At 45.9% G+C, this 18831-nt stretch overlaps 2 protein-coding genes across 4 annotated transcripts in view; one reads left to right on the forward strand and one right to left on the reverse strand.

The window, feature by feature from the left end:
- Positions 1-18831, reverse strand: part of OSTN (osteocrin) — a 168108-nt gene that overhangs the window by 115376 nt on the left and 33901 nt on the right. The window contains exon 1 of one of the 3 annotated variants that reach the window (XM_068954413.1): positions 6396-6556. The exons of the other annotated variants lie outside the window; for them this stretch is intronic. The gene's annotated coding sequence lies outside the window, so the exon portion shown is untranslated. Of the gene's footprint in view, positions 1-6395; positions 6557-18831 lie in introns of those variants that run through there. 3 annotated transcript variants of the gene reach the window in all.
- Positions 6744-16184, forward strand: GMNC (geminin coiled-coil domain containing). Its single transcript, XM_068954674.1, has 5 exons — positions 6744-6810; positions 7810-7969; positions 8157-8242; positions 9634-9750; positions 11264-16184. Exons 1-5 carry the CDS (start codon positions 6808-6810, stop codon positions 11906-11908), a joined length of 1011 nt encoding a protein of 336 aa, XP_068810775.1. The 5' UTR covers positions 6744-6807; the 3' UTR covers positions 11909-16184.

An 18831-nucleotide genomic window follows, 5' to 3' on the forward strand; every position in this document is an offset into this window, starting at 1 on the left:
CCACGAGCCAAGCTCTTCTGGCAGATCTCCCTGCAGAATAGTTTGACTTCAATAGAAAATACCATGGAGAGAAACATGGCTTTTCAGCACACATTCTTTCTTTCATAGACTCAGCAATTTCACCCAAACCATGATGGCCAAGCCTCATAACACAGTCCAGAGAAACATAAATTATTTTTAATCATCTGTCATTTAACCATGGGGCTACTTCAGTGCAGCTGCTTACACTGCAGAGTCACTGTTCTGTGACAGAAAGGTTTGTTTCTCAACTGCAGCTCAGCAACTCAGTACAGCAGCAACCTCTGGATGGAGGAACATAAACATGGGAGTAGTGCGCTGCTGATGCCAGATCAGAGAGGCTTCAGTTCCAAAATAAAATCCAGGTTTGTGTTAAAGCTCTCATCCAGTATTCCCCAAAACTTGTGAAATAAATCTACTCAAAATTAATACTGCTCTTGTGGATCCCAGGGGCAACAGCCAAGAGCAGAGGGGTCCATTCTGTTAGGGGATACATGAACACATTTACAACGTTACAAACATAAAACCTAAGCAGGCACACCACTCCTATTTGGCAGATAAGAAACTGAAACAAAATGCAAGGACTGACTTAAGTCTGCAAAATGAATTGGTGACACACATGAGAACTTACTTCAATTCTTATTAATCTGCTAAAGGCTCTAATAAAAAGAAAGACAATAGATGTTCTTAAGGAGCCTGTCTGAAGCCTCAAAACAGATGTTGCTACAGTACTGTGTAAAATCAGACCCAGGGGTAGAACATATTTCTCTGCTGCACTCCAACCTGATTGGCAATAGTAATAGGTGTTTTTTCATGAGACCCGATGAGCCTGACAAAGCGGTGTATAAAGTGCTTCTCAGATGATCAGGAAAATGGAAAAGTCTTTACACAAAACCAGATAAAAACAGCACACATTTTTATTAACAAGGGCACTGTGATCGCAAACACACAGATAAAAGAGAACCATGTAAGCTAAAGATCAAAAATGGCACAGGAGCAAATCTCCATAAATAAATTTAGATCAGAAACTAGAATAATATTTTTAATTGTCAAAGAAGTAAGAAGCAGTATCAGTCTCCTAAGAAAAAGCACTGGAGGGATGGCACTGAAATCTATACAAACTATCTGCCTAACTAAAGCAGGAGAAGGAAAGGTGATCCAGAAACACCTTCTAGTCCTAAGCCATTTTAAGTTGTTACTCATGGCTTAGCTAACTGAACCTTTCTCCCCCTGAAGCAGGGATCCTTTGTCCCTTGTGCAGCACTAGCCGCATCCAAGGAAAGAACCTAGATTTGAAGATGCATAAGCAGTGCCCAGGTCTACTACCAATTAGCTGTTAACACAGCAGGGCTCATGACAAATGGGTAAAGAGGTCTGCATACACTGCACGGCACACATCCATACCAGTCATATTATTCAAACGTGTTTCTTCTGCAAGGATATTTTCATATATTAAAAGGACACTACTATATATAAAAACTTCAATTATTTTCAGATAAATCTGAAGCATCATTTCAAATCTAGGCAACTCTACTTTTTATAAGAACTTGACGTTCCACTTCAGAATAGGTCATGCCTAATAGAGAACCTCTCTCCAAAATCTTATCTTAATGCCTGAACAGGGAGATAACAAGTTCCTTGTACTGTCATTATTCAGAGGAAAAATGTGAAAGATAAATGCAAATCTGGGGAAATATAACATTCCAGCACCTTAAGCACTTTGAAACTCTTTGTGGATTTTTATAAAGTATTTCAAAGTCAATCAAGATCAAGTGAAAACGACAGAAATTCATTGGGCTTTTCACTACTTTTTTTAGGTGTACACATTACCACACACACAAATCCATCAAATAATATCCACTGCACAAATTAAACCTAATTAATTAAATTATGGTTACTGTGCTCTGGATGAAATCATGGTTAAATTATAAACCATTATCCTTTTCCATGTTGCTGCTAAAACACAATATATTTCCTTAGAAAAATCAACCCTTTTCTGATCACAGTAAATCAAGCACTAGTAACACCAAATTCACTTTTGAGGATCTGAGCAGGGGTCAATCTTATCCAGTGTGCATGAGAAAACATAGAAACACAATCACACCATACCTAAATTCAGTGCGTGCCTTCATTTCAAACCAGAAGAATGTGTTAAAGTCACTGCAAAAATCACATCTGGGTAGTATAGCCTCTATCCACTGACTCACAGCCCTAGCTCTGAGAAATTGTGCATAAACCCAGAAGGATCCCTTACACTTTTTAAATCTTCATCTTTTTTTTTTGTTTGCTTGCTTGCTTGCTTCCAAATATTAATGAAACCCCCCAATACTAGACTGTACCAAAGCAGAAGAGCCAGAGCCCAAAAGCACTGAGGGCTCTGTTTGAATAATTGCATTTTAGAGTAAATGAGGTCTACAGGTGTATTTACTGACAGCTGACAGTGATTTCAAAACTGGTCACTGGTGTGAGAAAGGGATGGAAAAGGTAAACATTACCCTAAAAAGTACCAGGAAGAGATAAAAGAGATAAACATGTGCCAGTGCTTTTCTCTAAAGCAATGGAGCAGCACCTGACAAACTGGGTAATTTTGGTCATCCATTTGAAAAACAGGTTAATGTCAGCTGGAATATTTTCTGAGATTGGTCCCCGTGGCATTTATGTTATAGGATGATTTTAGAAGAACCTGCCTTATTTGACCTAAAAAGCAATAGAAAAGACAAGATGTGACAGAGCTTTCCAGAGATATCAAGGATAAATATTAGAGAGGGAGAACTGTCTAAACTAAAGTAAAATGTTGGCACAAGGACAAAATGGATTATACCCACTATGAATGCATTCAGAGTGAAAACTAGAAAGTGTCTAGCCATCAGAGCTCAGAGCGTACAGAGTAGCCTCACAGTGGGAATAACATAAGAAAAATAACCTAATTAGTTTCAAGAGGGAGATTGAGAAGTTTAAGAAAGTCACAACAGCAGGGGATTGGACTTGGGAAGTGCCTTTTAGTCCTGTGTACCAGGAGGAAGACTGATCAGAGAAGAAGGAGAACCTGTATCTGCAGAAATTTGCGTTCAGGAATATTCTTGCACATTAGTCTCATCAGGCTTAATTAATCACACCTTTACCTCACAAACATCAGCAGAGATGCATGCAAGTGCCAGATACCTGTGTGTACCTGATTATAGGGCTAATGCCTGGAGATGTTAAGTGAACCTTTATTTTACTTCTGATCTATCAGCCGTCCTCAAGAGGGATGACAAGTAGTATAGCAACAATAAGACAGAATAAATGAAGAGGATCTAGGGTAGGACAGGACACCTTGGACAGGTGTTAGCATGAAAAATAATATATTTACACTGGGGTAAATGTGGTATAAAAGTTGACTTAAACCATTTTTAACATTACTCCAATTCAATAGTTGTGAATGGAAAATTTATTGCTCTTTTTCTTCTGTGTAGAATCCTGACTAGAAGCCAGTTCACAATAGTCCAAACAACTTTTTGGCCATTTCTATATAAAAATAAATTAAACCAGAAAGATCCAAGTAGAATTAGCCCTGTTGCTGTCATTTAAAAAAAAAAAAAAGGCATTTACAGAAGACAACAGTAGGATTAATACAACCATAGGCACCAAGAATACACAGGAGTTACGTACATGAATAGCGTGTTCTTAAAACTTTAGGGTAGAGCAGCTGTAAAACTTAGAGTGAGATCCTATCTCCACTGAATCCAACAAGAGTACTTATCTTCAGAGAAACACGTCATCCCTGAACTTTACTTCTAAATGAACAAGTGCAACACTAACTTCAACAAGCAAGAGCTCTGAGAGCAGCCTCCTCAGACCAGCAGGAAAAGGATTAATTACCAGATAATTGTTATTTCTTTCTATTTTACACTATACATGGATGTGGTACTGCTACTATGATTCAAAGCTCTTCTATCATCACCATGTGACATCCATGCCCCATTTTGCAAAATTAGCTTCCTCTCTTACACCAACAGCATTTGCCTTTCCGCAACAGAAAGTCACCCCAAAGTTGTCATCTCCCAAAATCTATGAGGCTCTTGAGCTCTGATCTGGGGGCCTTTTACCCATGCACTGTCCTTCACTCTCAGGCATGGAGACTATGGGACATGGAGTCAAAACTAATTAGCCAAGCTCAGAAAACAAAGCACAGCCAGAGACCAAACCAACATGCCGCCTTCCACAGAGCTGGTGTACCAATGGGGCAACTACAGGTTATCTGCATGCCTACTTTTCACATTAAGAGCACTTCCCCCCTCCTGCCACCACTTCCCAGGAGACAAAGAGCACACCTAGGCATAGAGAGCTCTGCCAAGAGGAAGCAGATTTCAAGCGACAAACATCGTGCCAGGTGAAGGGCCCTGGCTAAGAGCAGCCAGCACCTCTCCACACGCCCACCTCCGTGAAGCGGGAAGGAAACACTTTCTGCCCGCTCTCAGCTCTGGCCAGTCCCTTCTCTTACACACCTAGATCTGGCTGCTCTCTGTCCCCGAAGGACGAGCAGCAGAGACCAAGGGCAATGCAAGGGGGTCACCCCAGAGAGCCTGGCACCCCCGCGGGCTCCCCCAGTGCCTGCCTCCACCCCATCTGGGGCCGGCCTGGCTCTTCCCTGGGCTGCCTGGGGGGCCAGGAGAGGGGACACGAGGCTGGGGGAAGGCACTGCACCCCAGGCAGGCAGCCAGGGCGGCCTGGGCCTAGCAGCAGGACGGGAGGAGAGGCAGCCCTGCCAACCGCCATTTCCCCCCGACCCGGGTGAGGACGCGCGGTGATGACGTCGCTCCAACCGTTCGGCTCCCCCAATAGCCGGGGCTGGCGCTCCCGCGCCTCCCCGCCGGGCAGCCCCAAGATGGCCGCTGTCTCGGGCGGCCCTAGGCCGAGACCGCGGCGTCCGCAGGCGTTGCCGCACCCGGGCGGACCCGGCGGGGCTCCCGCTGCTCGCAGGGCGCTTCCCCGGGCCCTGCCGTCCCTCTCCAGCCTGCTCCCGGGGCTGCCCGCCTCGCCGCCCGGCTCCTGTGGGGGCTGCGCGCCGGCCCGGCCCAGCCCAGCCCCGGTGCGGGGCAGCCCCGCGGCTGACGCCTGCCCCGGCCCTGCCCGCCTGCCCCGCGCCCTTCCCGGGCGGGCCGCGCTCCTGACCCGCAGGGCTGTGATGCTGGGCCCTGCCGGAGCCAGCCCTGCCCGAGCGGAGGGAGCGCCTGCCCCCCTGGTCACCCCCAGGAGCCCTCCTGAGTTGTGGAGAGGGCCCGGAAAAGGGAATAAACACAACCAAGCAGGGCGGCTCCGGGGCCCTGGCACTCGCTGGAAGCGTTTTGTAGACCTCTGTGTTTCCCGTTAGCCAACAGATGCCACCACCACCCCAGGCACGCAGAACAGGGGTTGGCACCAAACAACGTGTGTTATTGCTGCAGTTACTTAGTGTAGTGTGCAGAGCTGGGGTTTAGGAAAGGCTGCTTTAACCAGCCAACTGAAAGCTGGGTATGGCAGGGACATGCGGCACAAGCCGTATGTAAAATATTTCCCTTGAAAAAACAAATCAAGGCGGGAGAAGGCATTGATTTAATTTGGCATGGCTGTGAGTTTACCTTGGGCAGCGACCTAGGAAAACATGCCAGTAAGAAAAGAATGGAAGGCAAATGCCCTTCTTGGTTTTTATTGTCCCTGAGTGTTGCTAATGGGGTACGAGCACCGAGCATCCTCCGAGGGAAATGAAAGACCATCCCATATGCCAGCCTGGCCTGCCCTCAGCCCAGCCTTACCCTCGGCTGGCTGCAGACTGTGCGCAGGCAGGTCAGGTTACCTTTTTTGATAGATCCTGCCGTGGCAGGAGACAGGATCCTGACTGAACAACTGCTCTGCTATTAGCCTTATTTGCACCATTCCTTACACTATGCAAAGATAGACCGTCAGTGAAGATTTTTTTTTCTTTTGATTTTTTTTCCTGGAAAATCTTAAGCCTACCTAGGGATTTTAATTACCATGGAAATCTTATTTGAGTTAGAAGTGCCTCTTCTTTCTGTCTTCACATGCCTACATATGGCTTTCGCTATATTACCTTGTGTGGTAGTAAATCTTACTCCATTCACACCTCATTTATATCATGAGCTCTTCTGCTGTAAACTTGGGGTCTGATAACAAACTAATTCCTAATAAAATAAGCCATTTGTCATTTGCGGATTGCACTGCTCTAAAATCTACACTTTCTTCCTCAGAACTGCCCTGAATCATGTTTGCTTCAACACACCCCTGGGAAGGAGTGGAAAACCCACTCCCTGAGCCAGGCATGTTGGACAAACTTGCTCCTTCCTGATGGATTTTACAACTGCAAACAAGGCTTTAAAACAAAACAAAACAAAACTCACCAGCAACACCAACAGCCCTGCTCTGAACATGTGGGATGCTTCCCTGGATCCCTGCTCATTTCCAGGAGTGAAACTCAGACACACCAGCTCAGTGCTGTCCTGAAGTGTGTGGAGGCTTTTTTTTTCTCTCTCTCCTTCTTTTCTTTTCCCTCCTTCCTTGTGTTGATTTGTGGGGCCAGAATGACTTTGATTTCAGCAAGTTTGCTGTTTATTCACGTCACAAGTTTGACAGCTTTACACCAAATCAGATTGCTGGGTTTCAGGAGAGCTCTGAGGCGTCACTGGAAGCTCCTTTAGATTAAACTCGCCTGCCCGGTCTCCCCCCTCTCCCCCTCCTTCAGAGCCATTTAAACCTCGCTGGGGCTTTAACAGAAACGTGCTCCTAAGACCTGCATTTCATTCTGCCACTAACATGGTAAGTGCTATTTGCATTTCTCCCGACCTGGAGGCAGAAAAGGAGAAGCTGATCTCTTTGCCCTGAGGGCGTGCAGCAGGTTCTGTGCCCTCTTTAAGATGGGAGAGGAAGAGGGTTCCTCTCTACCTGCAAAAGCAGGCTGCGCTGCTCTGCCTTCCCATGGATGAGTAGATTCCCTTCTCGAGGCTCCAGGCTGCGCCGTTGCCTTGCAGAGATTCAGGACTGCTGCAGATCGTGCTTATTTGGAGAAGGGAAAGGGATGGCTCCAGAGACAACCCCAGGCTTTGCTACTTTGCAAGCTGGAACTCCTGCAAAACTGCAGAGGTAGAAGGGACAGCAAGCAGCCTGGATGTGACTCTGCTGGCTTTGTGCAGCCTTAGAGCTGAACCAAGCCCTCAGCATGGAGGGAATGGGCTGGCCAAGGACAGCCTGGGGGTCCTCTCCTCACTTTGAACACACCAAGGACCGAAGTGTTTCCTCAGGGACTTCGGGAGACTAAGCCACCTTCGTGGCATACCTCTACTTGGAGCCCCTCTGCCGCATGCACCGGGCTGCAGTGGCGAAGTCCCTGCCCGGTGCTCAGAGGAGGCGGCAGCGGGGAGCGGCGCGGCGCGGAGCGGTGCGGGGCGGGGAGGCGGCCGGGTGCCGGGCGGGCGCCCGTGGCCGGGCTGGGAGCTCCCCGGGGGCGGGCAGCGCCTCGCAGGGGCGGCCGGGGCTGCGGGGCTCCTCCGCGCCAGGCACCTGCTGCCGGCATGGGCAAACCCCGGCCGGCCGGGGCAGGGGTGGGGGTCCGGGGCGGGGGTTGGGGGGGGGGGGGGAGAAGCGCTTCCCTGCCGAGCAGGGAGCAGCCTGGCGGCTGGGGCAGCGCCAGGATGCGCTTGGGCAGGATGCGCCTGGGCGGGGGGGGCAGGAGCCGGGTTGACACCGCCTCCGCTCGGGGCCTGCTCAGCCCGGGGCGGGGGCCAGGCGCCCCACCACCACGGCCCCTTGCCTCCGCAGAGCACCAGCTTGCCGTGCCCGGAGCCGGACTTCGCCGCGGGCCCGGGCTGCGCCTGCCCCTGGTCCGCCCCCGCCGGGGTTTCCAAGGAGACCTGGGTTGCCGTCTGCGCCGCCGAGCCGCCGCCGCACAGCGAGGGCCGGCGGGAGGCTCGGCCGCCCGGTAAGTGCGAGCCGCCGCCGCCGCCGCCGAGCCGCCGCCGCCGTCGGGGCTCGCCCGGCCCGGCCCGGCGGCCCGGCCCGGCCCGGCCCGGCGGCTCCTCCGCGGGGCCCGCCCGGCCCTGCGTCTCCACGGGGGCTGGGCGAGGTGGTCGATGCTTGCTAACCGCCAGGGTCTGCGTTTCGCCCAGGCCTGCCGTGCGCCCCGGGGTTTGGTGCTGAGCACGCGGCGTGGCGGGGAGACCAGCTGTCCTCCCAGCTCTACAGGAACAAGCAGGTAACGGGCCGGGCCCCGCGCAACCTCGCCTTCCTCCCCGCCGTGTTCTCCGACCGCATTTCAGGCGTCGCTCCCTCTGGGTCGATCTCAGGCACGTTTCTGTCGATGGCTCAGATGTGGGAAACGGCAGTAACCTGCTTTGTTTGGATGCCCTTTGTCCCTTATTGGAGATATCTCAGTCCCTTGCGCTGTGTCATGAAGCTAGAACGACTGTTGTGGAGCTTCCTGTTCAGGTCTCCCCTCTGGCTACAGCATATTACGCCAGCTGTCTCTGTACTAGAGAAGACCAGGAGCATGAATGGGCCGTCTCTCAGGCTCTGATAGCAAAGTGCTATGCTGTTAACTAAAAGCATGTTGTGTATGTGTCCTCCTGAGTCCACCAGGATTACTTATGTGAGAAAAGTTACTCACATGGAGGATCAGCTGTTTGGGTCAATGATTGTTTCCTTTATTTTCTCTCTTATTTCCTTCTTTTTTCTTTTTTTTTGGTAAATCTTATCAAGCAGTAGGAGAATCACTGAACAATCCTAGATGAAGGAACCCCCAAGAGATCATCCTGACCAAACATTTGGAGTAATGTTTTGACACAAATCAAAAGAAACTAACTTCGAGTTCCCTGGGACTGGACCCTAGTTCCAGATGTCACTGTGCTTCTTTCTTTGACTCTGTTTCAACTGTTTAGCTCAGAGGTTTTGCAGTGGTCAGTGGATGCCTGGGATCTTTGGCAGAAGGTCCTTTGTCCTCCCAAAGGAGTCTCCAGAGCTGTGATCAGGAGGCAAAAGCCTCTATGCAAATACATTGGTATTTGAGACTTCCCATAAAAAACTGTTAGCGATCTGCAAACCAAAAACCACTGGTTCAGCTCTTGGGACCACAGCTTATCTCCACTCTGCAGTCCAGGTTTGAAAGGATCCCTGAGTGCCTCTGGAATGTAAAGAATGACAGTAGGATCTTCCTTCTGCACCCTAACCACATAAATTGTTAGCCTGCACCTCTTTCCTTCTCTTTTTGCCCACCAGCCAACTATACACTGGAGAGAGGGATGCAAAGGGAAGCTTACTGCCACCCAGAATGAGATCTGGCAGCTGCTGTCACGCCTATGACAGTTTCTGGCTGTTTATGGGGCTACCTGTAATTGTGTTCTGTTATTATTCTGCGGTTACAGTGTTTTCAGAGTAACCTTCTCAAACACTTGCTAAAGAATAAAGGAAGTCAAAAGTGAAAACTGAACAGTCATGCCAGTTAGATTTACAGTGACAAGAGGCTTGAGGGGGTGGGTTGAATTCACAAAGCAAACACCCAGATCATCAAATCCAAGCAGGCTGTACCATGGGGCAATTGCTATTAAGTTACAGAGTCAACATCTATTCATCATTATCTTTATTCCACAGCTTCAAGATACTTTGCTTCAGAAGGAAGAGGAACTTGCTAGGTTACATGAAGAAAATAATAACCTTCGCCAGTACCTGAATTCTGCCTTGATTAAGTGTTTAGAAGAAAAAGCCAAGGTATTTTGTTCAAGCCTGTTGTATAGACATATGCACAAGAAAACAGTTGAATAGATATGTGCTATTAAAATATGTGGAAAGCCAAGACTGTAGAAACCTGCAGTATGAGAGATATTTTAACTTCATAGAGCTACCAAATTGCCAGTCATGTTTTAGTGTAATGATTTCCCTTTGGAATGACATCCTATTGGGTTTTAACTGCGGAGATAGTATAGCCCAGGTACCATTACACATGGCTAAATTTGTTTTAGAAGTAGAGCAAGGTAAAATTATTTGGACCAAAATTTTTTTTTCAATGAAAAGATCAAATTTGGACATACCAAAATGTTTCTTGAATTTGTCTATTTTGTCAGTTATCCCTTTTGATAATATTTTTTTTTCCTTTTTTATGTTACAGGTGTTTTCTTTTTTATATATTTTGTTGTAACATCTTCCAAGGGTATATTTTCATTAATTTGTACTAGAACATTGACCTTTACAATTTTTTTATTAATTGAAAAGTATTATATATTATTTTAAAAGGTGGAATCTGAAATGAAACACTTCAGGTTGGATGAAACTAACTAAATATAAACGAATTATGAATATAGTTATTTTTAAAAAATCGATATCTTGATACTCTCTCTCTCTTGTCAACTTAAACGTTTTTTACTTCTCCAGACTTGCCAATGAAAACAAACTATTAATTATCTGCTTACCTCTAGGCATTGGGCGTGAAGTAAAAATACTTACAAAAAACTATGGACTTCTCTTTTCCATCCTATTCCCTGTTGACAATTTGGCACATGCCCTCCCATGCCAAGATCTGACTCCTGGCAGTAGAAGAGGGTCTCCATTAGGCAGAACAGGGAGATGTGACCACCCCTCCATGTGATGTGGAGGAGGGTCCAGTATGGAACACGTCATGGGAAGTGGCTAAGCACTGAATTCATGACATGGTGGGGAGTGTCCTTGTTACTCTTGCCTTTTGTTGCACATCTCTGGATGCTTGAATGGTCTTGGTCCTGGGCTAAGGGCAACTGAGGTGGATTCATGAACTCAAAGCCCCACAGGCTGCAGCTCAAAGCATGCTCTGGCTGGAAACTCACCTGCCCTGGCACGACTCACCTTCATATCCTCCCTCTTTGTCAGACTGCCACGTTCCCCCTCAACCCCCCTCACCTGCCAAATGCTGCTGGCAGTATCAGCACAGAGGAGTGCTGTACAGCAAGGCAGGAGTTCTCATTTCACGCCTTACTGAGTGAGAATGCAATCAAAGCAAAGGTCTTATTGACACTGTCAAATTCTTCTCTCTCAGGGACTGAGTTGTTGCAGAGGCTGTAAAAACATAAACTGATTAGTGATACCTCTATGCTTAAGGAGCAAAAAAGTGCACAGGGTGGAAGCAAAGAATCTTATAAAGACAGTGCTAACTGTCTTGCCCATCTAAAATCTGAGACCGTACACATATTGCTTCCTGGTATCCAGAGAATCAGCTTTTAATCTACTTGCTCTGCTTCATTTTCCTGTATAGAAACTGCTGTCCTGCCATGGCCAGAAAAACTGTGCTGTTCTCAAAAACACCAAAAGGAGATTGAAAGAAGACCACTGCTTTGCTTCTCAGGAAAATCCTCATGCCTCCAAAGCTAGAAGGAATCTCTTTAATGAATTCACTGCCTGTGAAGAGCAAGCCAATCCTGCTGTGGACAGCTGGGTCTTGCAGACTTTAGGATTGAAAGACATCAACACTATTGATGAATCCTTATCAGCTAACTACAGTGCCCTGTCAGACCTTGGAAAAGACAGATACTGCCTGAGCCGCGGTGAAGCAATAGACTATGACCACAGTGAGGGTGCGGCAGCAACGTATAGCTGTGGCCAGATGCCTCCAGCTAACAGCAGTGCCCATCAGTGCAGTGAGGACTCTCCCTTCATTCCTCAGCTCTCTTCAGCACCATGTGTCTCCTCGCCAATGCCAAGTCTTTCTTCCCTCCCACCTTATGGGTTGCCTTACCTGACTAGTGACTTGTCACCTAACAAAACAGAAGTGGCCTTCACAACATCTCTGAGTCCTCACCGCAATGTGAAAACACACAGTTTCCACCAAGGACAAGCCTTTGTGCGCAGAGATGATGATGGAGGATGGAGATTCACTTGGGTGCCCAAGCAGGGTGAATAAGACACCTGCCTCAAGGGCCAGCAGTAGGGAAAACAGAAGACAGACACTTCATCTTGTGCCTAAGACCACCTCAGGCAACAGAAAAGATGTCCCTTCTGGGTTCTGTTAAATGCTACTCTCTTGCCTACCTGCTCCTGTCTCCCTCCCAGATTTTCACAGGAGCAGCTCCAGATTGCACTTGGACATATATCTATTCCAGGCCAGTTGTACAAATTGGATCTATTTCCCCTGTGCCTATGATGAGAGACCTACTTTTATTGCTTCATGGTTTTTCTGTCATCAGCTATTCCTTGCCAACTGGTAGCTTCCAAACTGGACTCCTTTCAGCACCAACAGTCACTTCTACATAAACCAAATGGGAAGGGATTTGGGGAATACAGTTTGGAAATATCACCTCTATCACAGATGTCCACGGGTGACAAAGAAGGCATAGGTCAGTGGCTGAGGATCAGCAGTGCCTAAGTGATTTGGATCTCTCTTGGCTACATAGATTGCCTTGGGTTAAGGCAACTATGGTATTTGTTAATGAGCTACCCCAGCCTGACAGGCAGTCAGGCAGACCTATCATTTTTTGACAATGTCTCAAAATAAACAGGATTTGCTTCTGTTGCCTGGAGGCCGCTTAGTTAGAAGTGATTCAGCAAATTTAGATGATTTTCTTCTGCTGTGATTAAAAGACTAATGTATTTACTGCATTATGTTTTAAAGGTATTTCGTCTGTCAGGTAAATAGAGTTTTAAAAGTTTGAGCCCTGTTTCTCCCCTAGTCTAACTACAGAACAGGAACTAGGCCTGGAGATGCTGTAAAGTGGAATAATGACATTGCCATAATCAGCTAAGGCCCTGGCCCAATGTGTTAGTGACAGGAGTTTTCTCATGCATGGAAAACATACACTGAGTACACTTTTCTCTTCTGCAAAGGATTCATTCCCTTCACTTGCAGCATACCATCAGCCGCTCAATGGATTTTCTTCCATGTTTACCCGCCTGATGTTGGAAGCCCTTATAAAAGGGAACCACTCTTGGCTACACAAGCAGTTTCTGTGGCTTCAGTGGGGCTTTTTGCAACATCAAGAGCAGCACATGTGAAATTGGAGATTTTCTTTCCAATTTCTTGACCTCTTTGTCCTGATCTCTGGGATCATACAGAAATTCATCGGCCCATCAGCCCTGACTTGTGCTCCAGGTGTTCCTGTTAATAGAAACAGGTTAGAGCTGCTTCCCATTTTCCTCCCTCCATGCTTTCTATGGGAAATGTTTCTTATGTTTCTTCTGGTTTGAGGAGGCAGTATCACTTAGTGCTTAGTGTGGTTCATTGGGAACCACAGCCTTCAACATCAGCTCTTGCCTGGCCGTGTCCCTGTGAAGCAATGGTGTCCTGCAGCTAAGACCATCACTGTCTCAAGAATGCTTTGAAATCTCTGGAGAGAAGGTGCTCTAGCACTATGCAGGACTGTTAGTAACACTGCTAATAATATGAAGTCAACTGACATGAAGTAAGCTCACCAGTAATGTTTTATGTTACCTTTGTTTTCTACTTTGCAGTAGTTTGATGCCGAAGTCATAGAAACAAAGGGAGTTATGTGGTTATTCTTTCTTTCAGAATGGTCCCAGTGACATTAGGGAGCCACTCACATGAGTAAAAATAAACATATATGAGGTTTCCTTCCAGCTGTTTATTTTTCTATAGAAAACTAGCTATTCTTTTATTTTTAGAGGATAAAAAATATCTTCCAAATAGCCTCTTGTGCCTTAGAATTGCAGTATTTGGAATTGTCCATCAAGAGCCATAGTCATTTCTTAAAAGACTTTTAAATAAACAAACAGCTCCACATATCTGGGTAGTAACTTTAAAATGATAGGATAGACTTTCAGAATAGGCATTTTGAAAGCATTTTTTGTAGGCATTACAGTTTGGATTAAAAAAAAAAAAAGAACATGGAATAAGGACAACAGTTTGTTGGGGGGATTGTTTTAGCCAGTAAAAATGTGGCCACCTGAGGAAAACTGGTCAGACAAGACCAATGTATCTATAGCACTTTTCTTCTTTTAAATGAGAGCCAGGAAAGAAAAAAACCGATATCCTACAAACAACTCATTTCTTTTTCAAGGCATTTCTTTTCTGTTAACATTCTCTTGACCTACCCTAAAGGGCAGATTGAAAAAAATACTCTTGTTACTGAAGTTCTTTTTGTAGCGTATGGTAGAACAGAGTGTAGAAAATGCCCGCCCTTAACATAAGTATGTGATAGGAGACCCTGGTGTGTGCGATGACGTGGGATGAACAGTATTCAGAAAATAAATAGACAACATGACTAGAGGATTACATCTGCTGCAGTTTTATATGCTACATCTTTAAAGCAGCTGTAAAACATAAGCAGAGAAAGATGTCTGCATATTCCAGTGCTATTGCTTATGTATTTTGATATTATGGAGTTAGCTGCAGTTACAAATGTATTTTTAGTCCTGTCAACAAATATTAAATCGTGTTTTGATTTTTTTTTTTTTTTTTTTACAAAGAGAGAGAAAATTATTCTCCCTCTTTGACACTTCCTTTCCACATTTTTAGATCACTGCATGTGAGAACATCTCCTTCTGTGGAGAGCTGGCGAAGCAGATGTATCTTTGATACAACCTCAAAGCAGGGTATCAGGGTACCTGATAGGTGCTTGAACCTTTGCCAGCCTTTTGGAGAGGGATGCCTGGCCCTCTTGTCTCTTAGCAAATAAATTATAGTTGTAAGTGGACTATTTGATGAATAATTCACCTAGACGTAATCTCTTCTTCTTGTGGGTTCCTAACTTTTACTCAACATGGAAGTTTTGAATTCTGAGGCAGGAATTTCTGTCCAAGAGTGACATACTGGAGCTCATTTGGGCAGAGATTCCCATGGTACTGCTCCTGTTAGCTGACCCCCTGCCCCCAGCACATGCAGACCTAAAATTCTGATTTAGACTGCTTGAGCAAAGGACTCTGCAATCTGCTCTGTGTGAACAATGCTGCTGATTGCTGTAATGGAAGGAGCGTGCTGGAGAGGAAACCAAAAAAGTTTCTAAAGCTTTTTAGCAAACATTTAGAGGAGATTTTTTTTTCCTCACAGTAATCTTTCTAATAAAAAGAAAATGGACTGTGTTTCCATAGGAAAGTCAGCAAAATTTGAACAAATGTTTCCTGAGTTATCATGAACAACCGTACAAACAAGCCACCTTTTCTCTAACACCAATCCACCTCAAGGACTAGAACATCTGCTTTTCTGCTTCTCTGTAAAATAGTAACACTCCCACTGAATTCAGTGGTACACTTCTTGCTGAAGAGAAGTCTCAATGACCAAACTATTCCTTTGGTTAAATGTTGCTCCTACTCCCACAAAAAAGCCAAAATATCACAGTTCCTTTGTCTGCAGAGACAAGAGAGAGTAGGTCTGCCAGTACAGAGCCTAAAGGGGGCTTTGAGATAGATGTTCAGTCCTGACTTAAGTCTGATGCCGCTTATGTATCCTTTTAGTCTCCATTCCTAGGGCTGAAACAGAGCTAGACCCACACTGCTACTCATGGAGAGTGTGATGTAATGCCACAGAGACAGCTAGAGATCAATAGGAATGAATGCAAAAAGTGGAAATATAAACCAGTGCTTTGCACAGCTATCACAACAACTAGGCGGTCAAGAGATAACAGAGATGAGGGAGGGCTGCAGCTTTATGCTAACGGCCCTGCCCTTGTAACTTCAAAAGTCAGTCGCGTAGCTGAAATAGAGGAGCAGGGGACAGTTCCGGATTCTGACGTTGCCTCTGGTAATTCACTTAATCTCTGTACTTTGGCTTCTACCGGTTCTGACCTTGGACCAGTTCATAGCAAGCTGAACATAAAACATGATTTTTGCTGCTGCAAACTATATGGGAAGTTCCCTCTTGCCAAGGAGGAACATTAGGCCCATATACCTCGGCAATAGGGAAGTATGGCTTGAATGGCCCAGAGGCACTAGGAGGTCCTTTGGGCAGTGGTGAAATTCATTGTCTGTAAATATCCATCTTTTAATAACATATTTGGTTTATTTTTATGTGAAATTTGTTTGCTTTGTTATGTGAATAAAACACGTGCCCCTGCCTATTTTAAAATAATCCATGTCTTTAGAAATATGAGCTAATAGAAATGGAAGCTAATTTAACACTTAATATGTTGATGTTTATGATTTCTCTGTGTGATTGAAAAGGTTATAATTATACGTAAGAGTCAATATTACTATTTTCATTAAGTTATGTCTAATAAAACTTGAAATAACATCTAATTGCAATAAATATCTCTTCTTACAGCTACCCACTTAAATATCTAGTAAACAATGAAGCTATTGCTCATGCTGCACAGCACAATACCTAGCACCTAAACATCTCTCCAGAGGATGGAAATTTCCTACAAGTACAAGTGTCCACTCAAGCAGAGATGTCCTAGCTGCACTATTGCTGGCCCAGGTGTGAAATCGAGGACAGCTGATTCCCAGCTGTTTTGCAGCATGCCCAGCTGCTCCAGAGGATGCCCAACAGAGCTGCTACATCCCCAGCTGCTGATGCCCTGGTGGGCCAACATCAGCCCAACTGTACCAGTCTGGATGCAGCTGTCCAGATGAGGCCAAAGCTGTGCCAGTACATCCGCAGATGTACAGAAAAGGCCCTAGATGTGTTGTTGCATAGACAGATGATCTGGGCATGCCCAATAGTGCAGCAGAGGCCCCAGCCGTGCCACTGCCTGCTCACTGTCCTTCAGAGGCCCCAGCTGTGCCTAAACACCTGTGCTGCACTTGTACTAGCCATGCCTTTTCCTGTGCAGCTGTGCAGTCCAGACACTGTCACAGCCAGTGCAGACAGACCTCAGCTGTGCCATTGCCTGTCCAGTTTTTTCACAGCGGCCTCAGCTGTGCCAGTGCATGCCCAACTATACATCGAGGCACCAGCTGTTCCGTCTCTGACCGGCTGGGCAGCAACGCGGTCTAGCTGTGCAGGAATCCCCCAGCTCTTCCATACCCGCCCAGCTGCGCAGCGAGCCCCGCTGCCCGCGGCCGCTCCGGCGCTGTCCAGGGTGCTGAAGCGCCGCGCCGCTGCCCGCGGGAAGCGCGCTCTCCGCCCGCGGCTGCCAGCCCGACGCAAGCCGCGGTGGGAGGGACAGGGCAGGCCAGACCAGTTACCAGTGTCTCCCGGTGTTGGTAGGACCAGCTCACCCATGACAGTCGCTAGTTAAAAATATGAACTTTCTTTCATCTCTTGAGGTAATCTATGCCTGGTGTTTTGACTGTGACTAAGGAAGCAAGGGGAGAGACCCTCCTCACAGAGCAGCATCTTTGGTAAACATAATTGACACAGTTTACAGGGACACACAGTGCTGGACTAAGGAAGCAAGGGGAGAGACCCTCCACACAGGACAGCATCTTTGGTAAACATAATTGACACAGCTTACAGGTACACACAGTGCTGGGCTCCCCTGTGCAGGCTCTGAGCTAGCTGGATAACGTCCAGGCACGTTCCAGAGACTGCATGTCCAAGTATCCTACTACATACCACTGCAGGTAGAGAAAATGTCTTTTGGAAAGCTCCCCTTATCGGTGTTACAGACTGCACTTTATCCCAGATAGGGAAGAATCAAGAGATATACTCTACTTGCCCCCAGCTAGGACAGTCAAACCGAAAAATCCCTTTGATCTTTGAGAAGCATCATCCCTTCTAATCTCTGAAGCATTTGCATGTTTTATTTCACATATGGTATCAAGCTTAATAACTGAAGTTGAACTGAACTGCAGCAAGATAAATGTTACTAGGGATTTACAATCAATCATCGGTACTTTATTTTGTATGTTATAGGATTAGCTAGACTCTCCAGACAGGAATACGGGCTCCAGTATATTGGAAACTGTATTCAGCGTCATTGTTGTTGTCTGAATTCTGATCTCAGTTCCATTGATTAGGATGCCAGACAGAAGAAAAGCTTTTAGAAAGCAGAGAGACTAAGTTACACAGTTGTAAATGGGACCCAAAAAATCAAATGTTTCACTGCACTTTTTCTAACATCCACTCTAGATTTACATGATAATCAGCTGCTAAGACAAGTTTCAGTAATCAAGGGAAAGAACATAAGAAATGCCTTTCCACTGCCTATCCTTTGCCTTCTAGTCCCCTACTTGAATCTTAGCAATGCAAAACTATGTGACAACTTAAAAAACAGTGGTAAAAAAAAAGGCTGGAAAAGGAAAATTTCTGTAAATAGAAAGTTTCCATGCAGTTCTGTTTAGTTTTAAGCAAGGATAACGTTTCTGTGCTCAGAGAGCCATACAGTTCCAGGACACAAGTATCTTCATTGTCCCACAAATGTGCACTGCTGGCTAGCCAAAGACAAAATCCTAACCTGACAGACAATAGCATAGCCCAGATCAGCTCTACTTGCAAGTTCTGAATATTACTGTGAATGAGGTAGAATTTGATCCAACAGTTTGACTCATTTATAACTATTGCATCTGCTTTGAGTTCCAGTTTCCTCACTTGGACCTAGAATTAAACAGAACAAGTGGGAATTAAATGATTCCTTCTTGCTTCAGGAAACAGATAATTTTGATTCCCTATGGGTCATTAAATACTTGATGGTACCCTTTTGCAAGTAAAAGGAGAAGTCTTGATTTAATAGTAGTAGGTATTGTTTAAATCTACCAGCTTCAGTTTCCTTCCAAGGCACATTAATCTGTTTTTCTGTCTGTGGGTTTGTTTTTTTCTTTTTTTCCTTCTTATCTGAAATAGTCAACAACACTGCTGCGCAAAAGCTATTGCATTCCTCCACAACATTTCAGAAATATACTATTGCTGAAATGAATTAAGTGGTTCATTCTTGCAATCTGTAAAAATTGCAAAAACCCGCTGAAATCAGCATGAGCCAGTACTACCCCTGAGAA

The sequence above is a fragment of the Struthio camelus genome, chromosome 9 (assembly GCF_040807025.1).
Source record: "Struthio camelus isolate bStrCam1 chromosome 9, bStrCam1.hap1, whole genome shotgun sequence".
Taxonomy (NCBI): domain Eukaryota; kingdom Metazoa; phylum Chordata; class Aves; order Struthioniformes; family Struthionidae; genus Struthio; species Struthio camelus.

What these genes read in the sequence shown, in the direction of transcription:
- GMNC (XM_068954674.1), top strand. An exon ending in GCGGGAGGCTCGGCCGCCCG is followed by an intron (nt 7,970 to 8,156) that starts GTAAGTGCGAGC and finishes CGTTTCGCCCAG; the next exon opens with GCCTGCCGTGCGCCCCGGGG. An exon ending in GTTTAGAAGAAAAAGCCAAG is followed by an intron (nt 9,751 to 11,263) that starts GTATTTTGTTCA and finishes TTTCCTGTATAG; the next exon opens with AAACTGCTGTCCTGCCATGG.